At 41.1% G+C, this 20,817-nt stretch overlaps 1 protein-coding gene across 1 annotated transcript in view; it reads right to left on the bottom strand.

Annotated features, from left to right (window-relative positions):
• Positions 1-20,817, bottom strand: part of Znf292 (zinc finger protein 292) — a 91,212-nt gene that overhangs the window by 48,398 nt on the left and 21,997 nt on the right. The window contains exon 2 of the mRNA XM_029562385.1: positions 17,167-17,202. Within this exon, the coding sequence (XP_029418245.1) occupies positions 17,167-17,202 (36 nt within the window). The remainder of the gene's footprint in view (positions 1-17,166; positions 17,203-20,817) is intronic.

Raw genomic sequence — 20,817 nt, 5'->3', positions numbered from 1 at the left:
AGTTGTATTTGAAAAAAAGCATAAAAATTTGCTTCATGTTAATTAGTAGAGGTGAAAAACATTATCATTGAAATCTACCTGATGATTTTACATCCATACTCAGGTACTAAGTAGCCGAGTATAATCGACTGTGACTAGTTATAATCAGATACATAGAGATTAAAGACACATGTGCAAACATGTGTTAGTAGCATTAAAAATTTAGGAACAATATATTCTAAAATGAAATGGAGATCTTTTTTAAAGGTTAAACTCATTTTATTTTATGTCTTACAGGGCTTATACTGAGTTCAAAATTGTCTAACTGTATTGATTCAACTGTGAACCCAGAAACTTACAGCCACTTGTGAAAGAGATGTACTCTTGCTCTGGAGTGTTACTGAATATGTTAAAGCTGTAATGAAATGCTTCTTCTAATCATGTAGTTATTAAGAATTAAAAAAAAATTAAAAGCTCACTCAAAGACAAAAAAAATGATTTTTATTTTATGTATACAAGTGTTTTGCCTGCATGTATGTAAGTGCACCCGTGTTGCACAATGTCCACGAAGATCAGAAGGTACTGGATCCCCTGGAACTGGAGTTACAGATGGTTGTTAGCTACCACGTGGGTGCTAACCAAACCCGTCTTCTGCAAGTGCAGCCAATGTTCTTAACTACTGGGCCATCTCTCCAGTCCCCAATACTTTAAAAAATTATTATTTCATGTGTTTAGAATGTTTAAAGTCAGGGGGCTGGAGAGATGGCTCAGCAGTTAAGAGCACTGGCTGATCTTGCAGAGGACAAAGGTTTGTTTCCCAGCACACACATGGTGGCTAACAATCATCCAAAACTCTAGTTCCAATGGAATCTGACGCCCTCTTCTGACCTCTGTGGGCACTGCATGACATGGGTGCACTTACATACATGCGGGCAATACACTCATATACATAAAATAAAATAAAAAATATAGCACAACCTAAAAATAATTCTTTATGCCATAAGTTATTTGACTTGGATGATGTACCTTGAACTTGGGAAACTAAATTTTTGAAAAGCTTGGAAATAATTTTTTTTTTGCCTAATTCATTAATTTTTTCACAACTATAAGAACAATGACTAAATATAAAAAGATCTGAGTCCCAAGATTACATAGTTAAGATTGAAATACTAGTCATCTGATTCCATAATTCATCTTCAAGTTAATATGCTCTTCATTTCTAGAGAAAGTTTTATTCAGTCAAATTCACAAATTTGAAGGCTTTCCACAAGTCACTCATATGGCTCTAAATTACACTAGAACCAGAATCAAACATTAAAGGAGACACATTCTTGTCCCCTATAAGTACAAATACCAAAGAATTACAGTTAACAGGCTGATCTCCTGAAGCAGGTAGTGACTCTTGAGTTTGAGATACTATAGAGGAGCCATTATTTTGGAGACACAGTCTACTAAAAGAGTCCCTGGGCGTAAAGGTTCCTAAAGCTGGAGGCTTAAAAATGTTTTGATTGGTATGTGTCTTGCTTAAAATTTTTTGAATGGCTTTCTAATATACAGACAGCATATATTTTTACATACAAAAAACTTGACATTTCTGGCTTTTTCAAAAATTTGGAAAAAAAAAAAAATCTGTCAACTTTGGGCCCACATACCAGCGTAAGAACTGACTAGTGGTGAGTGATGACTTAAGCTCCCATATTGAGGCAGAGCTCTTTCATTGCCATATACCTCATCTAATTGTTTTAAAGGGCCCGTTTGACCCCTAGAAAGTATTTGCAGTCACAGTGTCTGCCCTAGACGGTCTATCATGGAGCAAATCTGAAACAGGAAAAAGAATACAAGCAAAAGACAGAACATAGGCTCAAGCTCCACCTATAACAAAGTTTTTCAATCTCTTTTCATTAGTTTTACTACAATAACCTCAGAAAAATGCCATGCAGTTTTTGGTCAAAGTAGGAATCCTTTATTAACTAGCAAAGGCAGGCAGTTGAGAGGGGGGTAATGCCCAAAAGAACGCTCGACCCTTGGGGGAAGGGAGGGGAGCAGAGCAGAGTTTATAAAGTCTAAAACCACAATTACATCATGCCAGGGGCAGAGTCAATAACCACAGTTACCCCAGACCAGGGGCAGGTCAGTTAACAAAGAGGTTTTCAGTTAACAAAAGTTTTTCAGAATTGCAGAGACAATGGGCTCCATGGAGATACAGGTATAGCTGGGTAAGAGGACATGCTACCTGGCTAGTTTTAAGTTTCCTAGTATTGTAGAAACAATGTACCCTCTGAAATGCAGATAGAACCTTCAAGGAGCATTCTGGCTGGCTGGCTGCAGTAGGAGTAGCTGGGCAGAAACACAGGGTAAAGCAAATGTCAGCTAGAAAGAAATAGTCAGTTTTGCCATTTCAAATTCCCCTCTGGTCTTAGGACAGAGTCAAAGTGTTGACTCAATATCCTCAGGTGACATGGGGTTGTACTGGGTTCTCGGTACATTAATTAGACAGAAGCTATCTATTGTTTGACAGAGTTTAACCACCAGCTAATTTGGCAAGGCCCAATCATTACATCCAGGAGGAGAAGGATGAGAGGATCTGTGAGGCCTGTAAGCCTTGGATTCCAATCAAACCAGAGATGGAACCAGAACTGTTGGCCTCTCTCCTTCTGGAACTTTTTGATATATATTAGATCTCCAGGATGGGGTGACAGGGTATAGAGGTGGGAACTAGGAGGATGTCTCAGATATTAAAATGAACTGTAGCTTGGATAGGAGCCATGAGTTCAGTCTTTGGTGTAGAGGTGGCTTGGGGCAAGACTTGGCTCCAGATGACATTGAGTTGGGTGGTTACAGTGGCTCCTGCCTTCTGGGTCCCCTTTATCTTCCATCCCAGAACAAGTTGGCATCTGCCTCAAGCAAGGGGGTGTCTTGGAGGTTGGGCAACTGGCCTGGAAGATGTCCAGTAGATCAGTAATGTAGGGGCACCTCCAGGTTATCACCAGGCATCAGTATTGCTGGGCTGATCAAGGAACAGACACTGGTACATTCATCAGATATTTACTCCCAAGAGGAAGGTGTCCATTGTATGGGGGTCTGTAAGGATTAAGTCTTGGCCCAAAGTGAGCTTCTCGGCCTCCTTTACCAGTAGGGCAGTAACTACTATGGCACATAAACAGAAGGGCCATCCTGAAGCTACTGGGCTTAGGTGCTTGGAGAATTATGCTATAGACCTTTGCCAGGGTCCCAAAGTGAGAAGAACAAGCATGCCTTTTGCAATTCCCAGGACTTCATGAATGAAAAGGTGGAAAGCTGGTCCTTAATCTCTATTTTAAGGGATAGCCCTAGCCATGGCTGAATAGAGGGGCCTTGCTATTTCAGCAAAGCCCAGGATCCAAAGTTGGCAGCTGCTATCCTGGTGCCATCAGGAGTTTGAGTACCTGTTTTTCAGTCTTAGGCATGGAGATCTGAAGAATGGCTTCCTTTCAGGCCTTAGTAAGGATTCTCTTACCTCAAGAGAGTTTGTACCCTAAGTAGGAGACTTCCATCTGGTGAGGTTGAGTTTTCTTTGCAGGGTACTTCAGAGCCTGGGTCTCACAGGCAGGTGCCTGGGTCAACAGCAGCTATCAGGAGGTTGTCCACATATTCCAGCAGTGTTGATGAAGGATGAGGAGTCTTGAAGCTTGTCAAGTTCTTTTGAAGGGCTTCCCCAAACAATGTGGGGGAATTTTGGACAAAGGCCTAATTTAGTGCTCTGGCATTCTCTGGGGTCAGAGGACCAAAGGGCTTCCTGCAAGCATTTGAGGAATGCCCTGGGGAATTCTTCAGACCCCTGAAGAACACTGGTGGTCTTGGATAGATTTGTGGGCTTTGGGCTGTTCCAATTCCTGTTAGGAGTCCAGTGAAAACTGTCCAATGCTCAGAAGCAGTCAGGACCTGAGCTTTTTCAAAAAACATGGTGATTTATACCAGAATTGGGCTCATGCTGGGATTGAGCTGAGAGAAAAGGATGAAAGAGAAGGTGGGCTTTGGGTCCTCCATGACCCTGCGCCTGGCCTAAGGTCCAACCCAGGATCCTGGATTTCAGGTCCTGAATCCCCTGGTCACTGACTGTGGCCAGGGGCAGTAGAGACAAGGAGGGGAAGAGAGAAACCCAGTGCAGCATATGTGGGGGTGGAGATAGAGGAGAACCCTCAATCCCCAGAAAGGTGGCGTGGTGGACATCTTTTCAAGGTACTTAGAGGCAGCACAGAGAAGCTCCTGTGACCACCCTAGTCTCAGGTCCTGCATGTCTTTCCTGACAGGACGCCTGCATACATTCATAGCATCTTGGGTAACAGAGCATTAAGTAACTGGCACTGAGGGAGACAACATGGACCCTCTCTCTCAGTACAGCTGGAGGTCGTACTGTATACTCTTTCAAGAACAGCTGGGGGTATTGATCTGCCTGCTGCTGACAAGGGTGGCAGGAAATCTGGCCACATGGAGGAAGGTTATGGGGTAGCTGTCTTGGAGTTAGGGTGCACACAGTACATACAGGAGCCCATAGAACAGTAATAGATTCACAGCAACCTTAAGACAGGACCCAGACCAGGACCTAAGGGACAAGTGCCTCCAGTAAATAGAGATGCAATAGCAGCTGCCGCCTTTCAATAATCACAGGAGGAGGAAGGAATCTGAAGACCACTATATCCTATCAGCATCAACAATCATTCAGTCTTATTTTTTTCCCGTCCCAGATAGATTTATGGGAGAGCAAGGGTAGTCTGAGGGCCTGGGAACAATAGAAAATCATCTTGCATTAGAAAAATAACCTCGTTAGTCTACCTAGTCAGTCCTGATCAGGCCAATAAGGTTACTAGGGGAGAAAGTCTCGGACAAGGACCATGGAAGCATCTAGCCCCCAAATCAGAAAATGGGGGGGGGGTGTACAGGAAGGCAGGGAGAACACTATTCCATGACTCATCTTCTAGCAAGGAGATTTATTTACAGTCTTTTAAAATTTTTTAATTGATTAATTAATTAATTAATTAGGTCTTTTTGAGATAGGATCTCCCTGTAGCCCCCTTTCATTTGGTCTTTTTGAGACAGGATATCCCTGTAGCCCCAGCTGGCCTCAAACTCAGAGATCTGCCTGTTTCTTTGATCCTGAATGCTGGATCAAAGGCATGTGCTACCACATCCGGCTAACTTTAATTTTTACCGGAAGATATTTCATGTAATGGTTAAAACTGACTTGAATTGATCACCATTATAAACATAAAATGGTGCAGGGCATTAGTCCTCTTCCTTTAAAGAGTGTAATCCCACTTTACTTTGCAGCAAAGAATCATTATCTTTTCTTCCTCTTAAGAATAAATCTAACCAAAATTAGCCAAAGCAAATAAGGTTTGTATTTTTTCTGGTCTTTTACAACTTAGTACATATTCTTGAGTTGGACCTTTTCTGTCTCTTTTTTCTTCTAGTGAAACCAGGCATTTTTGTTTTAGAAAAAACTTTTTTTTTTATTTTTTGCTTTTCAGGCAACATCAAAACTTTAATTTGAGGCCTTCCCCATACCATAGTCCAAAATCTCCCGAATACATCATTCTTACTATTCCCTCTTTTTCTTCAGCTCCTGAGGAGCATATCAAGGACAGAGGGGGAGGATTACTAGAACACCCTGAACTAATAAGTTGAGTGGGTTCCTTTCTTTTCTAGTAATAAAGCAGAGTACAACAGGATCTCCTTAGGAACCGTCATCTAGAGGTGAATGCCATCCCATGCCCTCAGAAGGGTAGAGAAAAGAGTACAAGAAAGATGTTTGTAGAGAGTCTATCACCTGTCCTAACATCCAGGAACAATGCTTTCAGAGAGGAGAAATGAGTCCCAAACTGGGGCAGTCCAGGCTGACTGAGACCCTTTCATTTTTCCATTCACCTGACCAGCACAGAAAAGGCAGATGACAGGCTCCAGTGGGCAGCTTCCTGGTTGCAAGTCCTGAGCTGCATTCCATTCCCTCCCCCTTTCCCTGGTAGGAGATGGCCTGGGGAGACAGGAAGGAATTCAGAAGCGACTGTGGGCTTTAGAACGGCAGCTGTGACTGGAGACCTGGGCAGAGAAAAACCTCAGAGAAAAGCTGTGCAGAAAAAGACCTCAGCAGACTGGGACTAAGCAGGGCAGAGAAAGAGCCCACTGGGAGGAGAGGTAACCAGGCTGCAGGGACAGGTCTGAGTGAGGGGGAGAGGGAGAGCCCAGGGCACGGGAGGGGCTGCTCAGTAGGGTGCCTGTCAGCATCTGTGATGGGGAGAGAGGGAGAGCTAACACAAAGCTGCAAAGCAGTCACAAGTCTGTCAGAACAGAGAGCTGTTGTAAAGCAGTTGCAGAGGTTAGAGACAGGAGTTTACCAGACCTGCCAATTAGAGAGCTGGCTGGTTCCCCAGTCCCCATTGAAAACAAGGGAGGAAAGAAAAGGGAAAAGTCACAGGGCAGCAGTCAAAACAAGGACATACTCTCATTCCACGAAAGACAAGACAAAAGACAGGATCCTCTGGACAGGTATTATCCAGAGTAGATCTCACTTTGTCCAACTGCCTAATCATTCATTCAGTTATACAATTATTCACATATACAAAACAGACATGAACAGAGGCCAAAGTAATCAGTTTCCAATGCTGCTTGCACCAGGTACTTAGATGACCTTTTCAGCCAACATCTTGACTGTTGAGAAAGTCCAAGGGAGGGTCTTCATCAGCATCACTCTCCCATTATTAAAAACCAGGTCAGACCAGACCAATCAGACAGGAATGGAACTCCACACCAGGAATATCAGACCTTACCTCCTAGGAGGACCAGAAAGACTAGATCAGTTTTGGTGCAGGGGTCATGCAGTGGTCATTCCAGGACTCTCCAGCTCTGGTGTGAGAGTCACAGAACCCTGAAACGTCTCAGAAGTTGCCTCTCCTGTAACAATTCACTGACCCAGGAAGATCCAGAGCAAGGTTGAATCCCTGAGTGGCAATCTCACTGGGACCTCCGACCCCCCCCCTCCCCTGCAAATGTAATACCTCAGAGAAATGCCACATAGCTTTTGGTCAAATAAGAGGCCAGCTAAGGCTGGCTGTTGAGAGGGGGCTTTAGCCCAAAAGAACTCTTGACCCTGGTGGAGGCAGGTGGAGTTTATAAAATCTGAAACCACAAACACACCATGCCAGGGGAGGAACCAATAACCATAGTTACATCAGATCATCATAGTTACACCAGGTCAATTAATAAAAAGTTCACATTAGGAAAAACAAGTTCCTCAGAATTGTAGAGACAATGGGCTCCACGAAGATGCAGGTACAGCTGGATGTGAGGATGTGCACCTGGTTAACTATAAGTCTCCCAGTATTGCAGATATCCACAATCCCCGAAGTTCCTTGTACAACTCTCCCTCATTTGTGGATCCTAGCACCAAATCCTTATAAGTGACTATATATCCTGATGTAACTGAAGGAACCAGGAAAATGGAAGGGAACCAGGCAGGTAAAGGGAAAGAAGGAACCTGAGAGAATAGTAGGAGACAGGCATCACTAAGGGAGAAATGTGTAAAATGGAGGTAGTTAAAAAGGAGGGGGAGAAAGAGGGCTATACAAAAAACTATGGAAATAAAAGGGAAGAAGGAGCTCAAGAGAGGTGGGAACATAGCCTACAGAAGCTATCAAAGGAGAAATGGGGAGGGCAGGGAGGGAAGATGAGGAAGAGGAGACAAAAACAGTCCTAGTTAGTATAAAAATCCCAGAGGGACTTGTATTACTCCAAAAACTTACTGAAAAATTACACATACAATATCCCTATGTGTTCATGAGTATAGCTGAAGAAACAGTGCCAGACAGGAGAAACCTTCCTTTGGCCAGGGTAGTCCAAGGGACTCCCAAAATTACACAGGCTATTGCCAAAGCCTTTGATTGCCTCCAAAAACTTGATGGTAAGTCCCTATTGTTGAAGACAGGACATACCTTGGACACAGGATTTGGAGCAATGAAGCTGGAACTGACTTGGAAGCCACCTCCCCTGAAAGCTAAGTCTCATAGCTTTGGAGAGCACTACGCAAGCTGGTAAGGGAAAACATCAATCAATAGTACAACCCTAGCTTCAAGGCCTAAAAACCACATCCATATCAGCACAACAAAAGACATTGGTGCAGCGGCACTTTTATTTTGGAGGTACTCAACAGCTATCTAATTGGACTTGAAGCCCACTCAATGGGAGGAAACTCATGTCTGGTACTGTAAACCTAGCCAAATACACACAGCTGGAGCTCTCATATCCTTATACAAATGTAATTTCTTACTCAGTGTAAAATATGGATCCTTAAATTTACAGAGAAGTATCCCAGTCACACCCATCAAAGTAGCTTCTTTTTCAACAGACAGAGATTATTACAAAGTTATACCACTGGTCACACACAGAGATTTTCTGTGAACTGCTCAAGTCTAAGTGGCGTGTGTCAGAAGCAACCTCTACACCCGAGAATCACATCTTTCAATTCTCATCAATGAAGTTCCTTCACTTAACAACAGAGGGCCAGGAACACAAAAGGCCACGAATGGCCAAAACTGGAGAATAAGAGTCTGCACAATGTGGGTTCTTGGAGAAGACTCCTATATTGAGCTCCACCCACCCAGGGCTCAGGGACCATTGCAGAAGACGGGGTGGAAAGGTTGTAAGAGCCAGGAAGGTGGTGCATGATCATACGGAAATAGTCCTACAGGTGCCTAGGACCTATACAGCAATGGTGTCAGCATGCACAAGACCCATGCAAACTTAGGCAGACAAAAACCCAGCACAGAACTGTGGAAATGAACAGCAAACCCCAATCTTAGTCAAAGAATTTTGGGCAGCTGATTACCGCTGGGTGAAGACGAGCAGATCTTCTTGAAAAGAGAGACTAGATAGGCTGACTAAACCCTGGTGGATGAACTTGCATTTAGGGACATCTTGGGACACTAATTTTATATAATAGGCCTTAATACAAATGACAGAATTATGAACTCAGGAACTCAGGGGCGGGGAGGGCTATAGGAGGGTGCCAAAGGGGGAATGGGTATAAAGATGATTTTATGTATGAAATACACATTCAATAAAAAATTATTTTAAAAAAGAGCCATGCAAGCAATTAAGGAAAAACATTCTAAACACAAAACAGGAAAAAGAACTTGAGGTTGGACTGTCACTGGTACGGTCATAACATAACTCAAGGTCAATGGGAATGAGGCAGAATAACTTAAAGGATTAGTGGCACAGATTACAGAAGTAGGCAAGGGTAGAATGTATTGTCTGTGATAAGCAGTTTAGAATCTAATAAGTATAATATAAAGTCATAAAGAATTAAAAGAATAACAAGAACATCTTGGGTCACTAACTTTACATAATGGGCCTTAACACAAATAGCAGAATGTACTCCAGTGGTGAGGGGCTATGAGAGGGTGCCAAAGGGGAAAGGGGAAGGAGGTATAAAGATGATTTTATGTATGAAATATACAAAAAGTCAATAAAAACACAATAAAAATTTTAAAAATAAAAATAAAAAACGGAAGGAAGGGAGGGAGGGAAGGTATTCACTAATGGGTCATATAGATATTAAAAATTAAGCTAAAATTCGAACACAAGAAAAAACATTTCATTAATTTCCTAGGTCATGAATTTTTACAATAAAAAGATCCACTGAGAGTACTCAGTACCATTACTGAAAGAAAGCAGATACATCAAGATACTTTCCATAAAATTTCATCACTTAGGGAGAAAAATGATCAAACCAAGTTTGATAAGGAAGGAGTGGCAGGCTTCTCAGGAGCAACACTGGAGGAAAAGGAAAATTTAGCACTGCATTAAAAACTGAAGAAAAATTTTTCATCCAATAATCATAGCTACAGGGTGTGTGTGTGTGTGTGTGTGTGTGTGTGTGTGTGTGTGTGCGAGTGTTTGTGAGTGCATATGGGTATGTGTTAACTGGCATGCTAGGCATACATAAACAAAACTAACAAAAATTCCATTGGGCTTTTTAAAAATAGAACGTGATAACTGATTATAAAATTCATATAAAAAGTCAAGACAATTCTGAAGAGCCAGGTGAGACTACTTGCTGTAACCAGACACCAAGGATTACCCAAAGCTACAGGAATTAAGACCGTGTGATACTGGCAGAGGCACAGATAACAGAAGAAATAAAACAGAGGTAAGTGTGTATGAGAGCTTAGTGTAAAACAGATGTGTTATTAAGAATCAAAGAGAAGCCAGGTGTGGTGGCACACACCTTTAATCTCAGCCCTTGGGAGGCAGAGGCAGGAGTATCTGTGAGTTCAAGGCCAGCCTTGTCTACACAGTGAGATCCTGTCTCAAACCAACTAACCAACCTACCTACCTACCTATCTACCTTAAGGAATAGATCTCAAAAACTTGGGAACAATGAAGGATTTAGATTTGACACAAAATACACAATGATAATGACACTAACTGTAGCTACATTCAAATTTAAAACAACTGTTCAGTATTGCTCTGAAGTTAAGAGACAGGAATAAGCAGATCTGGTGTGCTACTGCATAGTAGGGAGACTATAGATAATGATAATGTATTATATCTTTCAAAAAGCTAGATGAAAGTACTTTAAATGTTTCCACTAAAAGGAAATGATGAGCCAAGCCTGGACTACATCAGAGAGGAAAGAGAGGGAGGGAGGAAGGGAAGGATGTAAAAGAAGCTCTTTTAAAAATTGCAAGAGAGGGAATAGAGAATACATACACGGGAAGGAAGGAGGGAGGAAAGGAAAGAAAGAAGGAAGGAAGAAGAGGAGGGAGGGAGGGAGGGGAGGGGGAGAGGGAGAGAGAGAGAGAGAGAGAGAGAGAGAGAGAGAGAGAGAGAGAGAGAGATCTGTTCTTAAAATGAAATCAAATGAAAATCTACAAAATGGTAAGATTTGCAGCCCACACTTCAAATACAAACATATGTACCATTAAAGCTTCGTAATATAAAAATAATTCTTACAAAACAAATTTCAATGAAATGTTTGGACAGCTAAGCAAAAGAAGTACACTCACATGCACTTAATACCTCTTCCCCAACACACATACACATAATTAAAAATAAATAGGGGCCAGGGAGATGGATCAGTAGTAAAGAACACTGGCTGCTCTTGCAGAGGACCCAAGTTCCCAATTATGTACACTATAAACATTCAATCTCAACACTATCAGAATTCAAGGATTTTGGCTCCAATGCCTACTTTCTTTATAGTATTTGAGTAGCATGAACCAATTATAATCCCCAAATTTCCCTATTACTATCCTGAATAACAGGGCTATTTGGAGACCATATCCTTTGCCATTAAAAAAAAGCATTATAAAAGCAACAGATCAGTTTATTGGTGCAATCTCAGTCTTGGACTATCATGAATGTATCTCACACTAACCTGTTTGCAACACCCTAAACTCACTAATTTGCTAAGACAGCTGATGCAACACAACCTAAAGAGGGCTCAAATAGAGGGTGATTATTCTAATTCAACATACACCTAAATACCAAACTAAAGATCTAAAATCCATAAGAATGAACCCCATACACAGGAAGCAACCACAGTATTTCAAAGAACCCACAATCCAAGTACACTTATATAATCAATCATACTCAAAGAAAGAAAAGCTAACTGACATAAATTATTGCAGTATCAGTTTCAATCTCAAATGGCTGGGGCTCAGCTAGAGTGTCACATTCCATGAGTATGTTGATCATAGGCCAAATGTTACATTCTTACGCTACAACATGTCAGAGTGGAAGGAAGTTTAGACTAAAAGGTGAGCAATTCCCTTCATTTCTGCAATCTACAGTAACTATCATGTATGCTAATAAAATTCAGCAAATTAAAATTTCTTATTTATACTATACTCATGGATCTACTGTTTGATTAAAAACAGATCAGAAATTACTTTCCTTTCCTAGAAAAGATGACATCGCCATAGACTGCACCATGAAGGAATGTATTCATTCTAATACACAAATATTAACTGGGACAGTTGGGCATCTGTACGCATAAAAATGAAATGAGAAGCTCGCCTTACATAATACACAAAATTGTACTCAAATGAGTCATACTTAAATGAAGAGCCAAACGAGTTATTAGACATAACACCAAACACACCACACCACCCTAAACTTCCTTCTCTATTCTGTATTACTGATAAATTAGGCTTATGGTCTTGTGCATCTACCACTCATCACATACATACATTCTTTGTTTTTTATTTTGAGATAGGGTCTAAGTTTTATCAGGCTGGTCTTCAACTCACTATGTAGCTTAGAAAGGCCTTGAACTTGTGATCCTCCTGCCTCAATCTTCCAAATAGTTAGGATTACAGACCTGCACAATAACACCCAGTGACTTACTTAAAAAAAAAAAAGATAAAAAAAAGTTGGTGAATCAGGCTTCATCAAAATTAAAAAAAAAAAAAGGATTACCTGAAAAGACTGCATTAAGAAAATTAAATCTAGTCATAAACTAGAAGAACAGGTCTGCAAACAATATATCTAATTAAATAAAAGGGCTTATATACAGAATAAAGTACTATTACAACTCTATAATAAAGTTGGTTTTATAATAAAAGTCAGCCAAAAAGTGGCTAAGAAACATCTAAAAAAAAATGTTCTACATCTTTAGCAATCAGGGAAATGCAAATTAAAACTTTGAGATTTTATCTTTTATAAGTCAGAATGGTTAGGATGTCGGGAAAGCGGGACCTTCATTCACTGTTGGTGGGATTGCAAACTAGTGCATTCACTGTGGAAATCAGTTTGGAGGGTCCTCAAAATACTAAAAAATAGATCTACCATATGACCCAGCTACACCACTCATTGGCATATACCCAAAGGACCTGGGAGTCTACTATGGATACTTCTCTGTCATGTTCATTATTGCTCTTTTCAAAATAGCTCGGGAATGGAAACAACTTAAATATTCCTCAACTGATGAAATGGATCATAAAAATGTGGTAAACATACACAATGGAATTTAGCTGTAAAGACAAATTGCATCATGAAATTCACAGGTATATGGGTGGAACTGGAAAATATACTGAGTGATGTAACCCAGATCCAGAAAGACAAATGTCAAACACTCACTTATTTTATGGATCCTCGATCTGAATCTTTAGGTTTGCCTGTATAATATGGAGTTAACTGTAGAAGCCAGGAGAGTAAAACAAGACCACTGGGAGAGAGGGGAGAGCTCAGGAGCTCTAGAGAGAGGGGGTAGCAGGACATAGGTGCTATGAAGTGGGAAAGAGGAAAAATGGGAGGGGGCGCTTAACTAGGGAGGAGAGAAAAGAGAAGAAGGGTAATACAGAGCAGAGAGAGAGGGAAGGAGGGATGATAAATAACACTAAAGCTGTTTGGAAAAGCCATAAGGAAACCTACTATTTTATATGCTTACCTAAAGAAAATACAATTGTACTGGGGAAATGAACAGCATACCCCAATCTTGGCTAAAGAAATATTGGCAACTGATGAGTGCTAGGTGAGGAAGAGCTGATCATCCTAAAACAAGAGACTCTAGATAGGCTAACTAGACCTCAGTGGATGGACTTGCACTGGGAACATCTGGGGACACTGACTTGACACAGTGGGCGTTAACATGGATGACAAAGCATATGGATTCCAGTGGGGGGGGTTATGGGAGGGTGCTGATGAGGACGGGGGTATAAAGATGATTAAGATTGTCTGAAATATTCTGTATGAAATACACAAAAATTCAATAAAATATTTAAAAATACAATTATACACCCCCCCCACACACAGAGTTTTAACAGAGTTATCCCTCACAGTAGGATACTGTTCCCTCAAGAAGTCATAGTCTATCTAACAAGAAACCCCAAGTCAAGAGGCTGGAGAGATGGATCAGCAATTAAGAGGACTGACTGCTCTTGCACAGGACCTAGGTTCGATTCCCAGAACCCATATGGAGGCTATGAACCATCCTTAATTCCAATTCCAGAGGACTCTGATGCCCTCTTCTGATCTCTGTGGCATTGCGTGACATGGTACACTCACATATATGCGGGCAATACACACACACACAAAATAACATATTTTAAAAAAGAAACACATCAGGCAGGGGATGTTGCCTGGATTCAAACTGTTAGTCAGGAGGGTCCAAGAAATCCTCCAAATGATATAAGCTATTGTCACTGCTTTTGGTTGCCCATAAGAAATTGAAGGTAAGACCCTACTGCTAAGGACACCACATACTTCAGTCACAAAACTTGGAGAAATTAGGCTGGTACTGACTGGAAAGCCTCCTCCCTGAGGGCTAACTCTCATAGTTTTAGAAGTTGCCAAGGGAAAAAAGGTATCAACAGTTCTACCCAGGTGTAAAGTCTGAGAACCACAAGACACAATGACAGGACTGGCAAGATATCTTTAATAGTGCAATAGTGGCATCTGTATTTTTAAAAAAATTATTTTATTATTTTATATGTATGCGTATATTATCTGCATATAAGTAAGTGCACTCTATTGTGCAATGCCTGCATATAAGTGCACCCTGTTGTGCAATGTCTTCTACAGTGTTGGATCCCTGAGACTGGATTTATGGACAGCGGTTAGCCACCATATGGGTGCTAGGAACTGACCCTGGGTCCTCTGCAAGAGCAACCAGTGGTCTTAACCACTGAACCATCTCCCCAGCCTCAGCATTTGTATCTTCGAGGCAACAAACAGCTGTCTAGTCGAACCTAAAGACCCCTCAACTGGAGATAACTTATGTCTGGTACTGTAAACCTAACCAATAACCTATGACTGAAAAGATCATAGGCCCTAGAGGGGATTGGATGCCACGTGCACCTCCCAGCAGTGAATTTTACTTACACAAGCCAATAAGCAGCACTCCTCCATGGTCTGTGTGTCAGCTCTGCCTCCAGGTTCCTGTTGAGTTCCTACCCTGACTTCCCTCAGTGATGAACTGTAACCTGGGAGTTGTTTGATAAAACAAACCCTTTCCTCCTCAAGTTGGTTTTTGTCAGTGTTTTATCACAGCAATAGTAATTAGGACAGGGTTGTGAGCCACCATACCTGGTTCTTGCTGGAGATCGAACCTAGGGCTTCATAAATGTTAAGCAAGTACTCTGCCAACTGAGCTACATCTCCAGAGTACAGATTGCCAATAGAGAGATGGATGGATGGATGGATGGATGGATGGATGGATGGATGGATGGATAGATATGGTGTGTGTGTGTGTTTAGGGATGAGACTCCAATCCTAAGGAGTCAGTCCAAAAACACATGCAAATAAGGGCAATACTAACTGGACTCAAAGGTGAGTGTGTCTTGGTCAATAATTTTATTATTTTTATCAGAAAAGAAAAATTCACTGAAAATTTGTTTAGTTTGCATTAGCCTGTTCCTGAGGGCTGAGGAAACTTTCCTTCTTTTGAGTTACCCAATCTTTCTTCTGGGAATGGGACATTTTGGAAGGGTTGTAACTCTTCTTTTTAGCTTCTGTGGGCTTCTTCTCATAGACTGAATTGCCTTTATAGCATCAAGAGCTTTCCTATACAACATTTGTATGTCTGTAGTTAGGCTGCTCATTATGTCCTGAGAGAATTGTTTTCCTTTAAGCATCTTCATCTTACTCCATTAGCTAACACGTACAATCTGCAACATTCTGATCCACAATGTGCTTCTGAATTGAACTTCTTGCTTTCAGAATCATAGCAATGAGTGTAAAATTCCTTTTTCTTCCCTACGAAACACCCCCCCACACACACCATATCTATCTCTCTATCATCTATCTATCTATCTATCTATCTATCTATTCCATCCATCCATCCATCCATCCATCCATCCATCCATCCATCCATCCATCCATCCATCCATCCATCCATCCATCTCTCTATTGGCAATCTGTACTCTGGAGATGTAGCTCAGTTGGCAGAGTACTTGCTTAACATTTATGAAGCCCTAGGTTCGATCTCCAGCAAGAACCAGGTGTGGTGGCTCACAACCCTGTCCTAATTACTATTGCTGTGATAAAAACACTGACAAAAACCAATTTGAGGAGGAAAGGGTTTGTTTTATCAAACAACTCCCAGGTTACAGTTCATCACTGAGGGAAGTCAGGGTAGGAACTCAACAGGAACCTGGAGGCAGAGCTGACACACAGACCATGGAGGAGTGCTGCTTATTGGCTTGTGTAAGTAAAATTCACTGCTGGGAGGTGCACGTGGCATCCAATCCCCTCCTCCCGTAGTCCTTGCGACAGCCTGAGGAAAAAATTCTCCAAACCCCAGTTTGAAGAATCTTAATAAGTTTATTGGACTTGTTAACTGAGCTTGGGGTGTGGGTTCATTTACAGGCAAGTGGGTGCCCCCCCCCCCATTCATGGCTGTGTTCCAAAGTCCACACCCAGACATAAATCCTGTGGTTCGGGTCAGTCTTACAAAATGGTGAAAGACCAGCCTGGTGGGTTTCCCAGCTTTTATACCTTTAGCCCCTCCCCTACAAGTGGCTATGGTCAACCGATTGGCTGGAAGAGGGAAGGGGAGTGGCTTCTTTACACAGCTTGGGAAGGAGGCAGGTCCATGGCTTGTCATCACAGGGTCAGAGGAACATCCTCAGGGTTACAGCTTGTTACTTTGGCCTGTGCCTCCAGCCTGCTATCTCATACAACCGAGGACCACCTCCCAAGAAGTGGCACCATCCACAGTGGGATGGGTCCTCCCACATCACTCAACAATCAAAGAAAATGTCTCAGACATGTCTACTGGTCAATCCAACAGAGACAATTCCCCATTTGATGGTCCCTTTTCCCAGGTGTATCAAATTGACAACTAAATCCAGCACACACCTCTAATATTAGCACTCAGGAAGTGGAGGTAGAAAAAGCCAAGAGTTCATTCAGATATGTGTTTATATGTGTGTATGTATACTCTAAAATAGCTCTTAAAATATGTTCTGTAAATTTGCTGTACTAGGTCATATAAAGATCTCATTAACAGGACTGGGACTGTAGCTCAGTGGCAGAGCACTTGACTAGCCAGTGCAAGATACTGGGTTCAATACCCAACACTGTGCCAAAAAGTTTTTGATGATCTCATTAACATTTAATTTTAATCACATATATTAAATAATATACATTTAATTATTCATAGCATACACAGTATTAGGTGTCCTTATAGCAACCCCCCCCCCGCCCCCAACACAGGGCCTCCTTGTAGTCCCAGCTGGCCTGGAACTCACTATATAGACCAGGCCTTGAATTCAGAGAGATCCACCTGCCTCTGCCTTTGCTGGGATTAAAGGTGTGTGCCAACATGCCCGGCCTTCATTATAGCACTTTTAAAACAATGTTTTATTGGTTCACCTCCATCGTCTCCTTTACTGCCTTGTCCTCCCTTTACCCTTCCAAACCCTAGCCTCCTTACTAACACTGTCATATGTGTTCTACTGCCCTCACACCCTTCCCAACACCTTTTTTTTCCCCCATCTCATGGTCTCCTTTCTAGTTTCATAGCCTACATCCCTACTCACCCCTACTTAAACACACACATATATAAACATTATAAGCTAGGGTCTGTATATGACATAGAACATGCAATTTTTTTCTTTCTGAGTCTGGGTCACCTTGCTTAATATATTTTCTAGATCCATCCACTTTTTTTTTAAGTTTCATTTTTTCTTTACAGATGAATACAATTCTACTGTGTATAAATACACACACCATTTTCATTATCCATTTAGCTATTGATGGACGTACAGGCTGGTTTCATTTTCCGGATATTGAGATTACAGCAATAAACATGGATGAGTAGGTATCTCTATGGTAGAATAAAGAGTCCTTTGGGTATATGCCCAAGAGTGGTATGCTTGGGTCATATAGTATGTTCTCATTTTAATTTTTTGATAAACTTCCACACTGATTTCTATAGTGGTTGCACAAATCTGCTCTCTACCAGCAGCAAATAACACCTTTGCCAGAATGTTGGCCTTTGTTTTCTTGATGATAGCTATTCTGATTGGGGTAAGACTGCATTTCCCTGATGACTAAGGATGTTGAACATTTAAAAACTATTTACTGGCCATTTATGTTTCTTTTTGAGAACTGTCTGTTCAGTTCACTAACGCATTTACTGATTGGCAGCTTTGGTGGTCTTTTTAATTTTTGTAGTTTTTAAATAAAAGATTTATTTTATTTATGTGTATATGCATCTATGTGTACATCATGTGTGTGAATGCCCTCAGAGGCCAGAAAAGGATGGCAGATACCCAAGAGCTGGAGTTACACGCAGTTGTGATCTACCTGATGAGGGTGCTGGGACTCAAACTCAGGTTCTATGGAAGAGCAGCAAGTGCTCTTAAATGTTGAGTCATCTTCTGGCCCCCTAATTTTTCTAGTTTATATATTCTAGATATTAGTCACCTGTCCAAAGTACAGCTGGCAAAGATTATTTCCAATTCTGTAGGGTCTGCTCTACTGATAGTTTCCTTTGGGGCTAAGCATTCCATAGTCACTTAGAATGCTTTGCTACATGTATGTAGGTGCACCTGTGTTGTGTAATGCCCTGCAGAGGTCAGATGAGGACACCTGATCTCCTGGAACTGGAGTTACAGATAGTTAGCTACCATGTGGGTGCTGGGCCCCAGGTCCTCTGCAAGAGCAGCCAGTGTCAGTGTGCTTAACCACTGAGCCATCTCTCCAGCCCTTATACCTATAATCTTAAAATGTTTTGCTCGTTTTCTTGTAGCAGTTTCAATGTTTGGGGTTTTGGATGAACATCTATGATCCCCTTTGAAGAGTTTTGTGCAGAGTAAGAGATATGGACTTCATCTACTTCTTCTGCAGGTGGATATTCAACGTCGACAGCAACATCTGTTGAACAGGCTGTATCTTTTCCAGTGTATATTTTGGACATATGTCAAATATTAGGTGGTCATATCTGTGTAGGTTTATATTTGAATCTTCTAGTCTGTTTTTGTGCCAGTACCACACTGTCTTTGAGGTCAGGTAATGTTCAATAGTGTTCTTCTGCATTGACTATATGTAGTCTTCTGTGCTGCATATGAATTTTAACATTATCTTTATCTGTGAAGAGTGTCAATGGACTTTCAATGGGGGATGCAGTGAGTGTGTAGGTTAATATGGTGATAGCCACTGCCACAGTACCAATTGTGCCAATCCAGGAGCATAGCTGGGTTTCTATCATCTAATACCTTCTTTAGCTTCTTCTTTTAGTGTTTTAATGTTTGTATGGTTAGAGGCCTTTTACTTTCTTTGGTAGGTTTATTCCTAGGCACTTGTATTCCCTAAACATCTAAAATTAAAATTCACTGGAATTTATTGTAACAATGACCTTTATGCCTCTAATTTTATGAATTCAGTCCTCTCTTTTTATAAATCTGGCTAGGAGTTTGTCAATCTTGTTAAAACTTTTCAAAGAATCAACTCTTTGATTAGTTTTGTGTATTATACTGTTAGTTTCTATTTTAATAATTGACCTAATCTTATTTCTTTTCACCTAGTATATATGAGAATAGCTTCATGCAGTTTTTCTAGAGCCTGAAGGTACATCAATAGGTGATTTCTTTGTGATGTGTGATTATTTAATGTGAGTGCTTATAGGTATAAATTTGTTTCTGGGAATTTTAATTTTCTCTCTGCTTTCTTCAATGACATTTTGTTCATTCAGAAGTGTCCAGGTATTTTCTGCAGTTTCTAAAGACTTCCTTGCTGTTGATTTCTACTTTTATGGTAGGTATGATTGGATACAAGGAATTACCTCCAGTATTTGCCTATGTCAAGGCTTGCTTTGTGGCTTATGATGTGATCAGTTTCAGAGACGGTGGTTTTGTGTACTGCTGAGAAATGTACTGGCCCTCTATCTCTTCTTCCTAGTTTTGGTTTGAAGTTTACTTTAGCAGATATAAGAGTAGTTACAAGCTGGGCATGGTGGCACTCACCTTTAATCCCAGCACTTGGGAGGCAGAGAGACCTCTGTCAGATCAAGGCCAGCCTGGTCTACATAGTGAGTTCTAAGCCAGCTGGGGCTATAAGGAGACCCTGTCTCAAACAAACAAACAAACCAAACCAAACAAACTGTACAGCTGCTCATTTATGGTTTCTCTTTGTTTGGTAGGTTGATTCTTATCTGTGGACTATCACTTTTGTGTATTTTTGCTGGCTACATGGTTTTTTCTGTTTGTTTGATTTTTTAAATTTACTTTTATGTATGTAAGTGTTTTGCCTGTATGTGTCGTGCAATGCCTGCAGAGACTAGAAGAGGGCGTCAGATCCCTTACTGGTAAGGTGAGGCCATTTACATTTGAAGTTGTTATCAAAAAGGACTTATTATTTCCTATGGTTCTTCTGTTAGGAGATATTCTAATTGAGTGTATTACTGGTATATCTTTTTTTCTCTGTTAGTTTGGGGACTGCCGGTTTGTTGTGTTAGACACGATTCTTTCTTGACTCTTCTTTGTTCATGTTTTGCTTTTATGGGATATCTTCTTTCATGTGTTGATGTAGATGAGACCCTCAAGAGTACAGAAATCACTGGTGATGCAGCTTCTGTAGGCTGTTCACTACAAGAAGTTTAAAATTTAAGGCTGGTTCACAGTGTTATGCTAGCTGGTTTTGTCCCAAGCAGCAGCAGCAGCTACAGCCGATCTTGCTCTATTGCAACCCTGTTGCTTTCTAACAACTTTCTAAAGAAATTGTTTTTATTGAATTTTTGTGGATTTCATACAGAACATCCTAATCAATCTTAATCATCTTTATACTCCCATCTTCACTACCACCCTCCCATAGCCCCTCCCCGCCCTGGGATTCATATATTCTATCGTGTTAAGGTCT

This window comes from Nannospalax galili, unplaced genomic scaffold (assembly GCF_000622305.1).
Source record: "Nannospalax galili isolate Female #2095 unplaced genomic scaffold, S.galili_v1.0 scaffold1395, whole genome shotgun sequence".
Lineage (NCBI taxonomy): Eukaryota > Metazoa > Chordata > Mammalia > Rodentia > Spalacidae > Nannospalax > Nannospalax galili.
The sequence above is the reverse complement of the archived record's forward strand: the minus strand, read 5'-3'. Positions and strand labels throughout refer to the sequence as shown.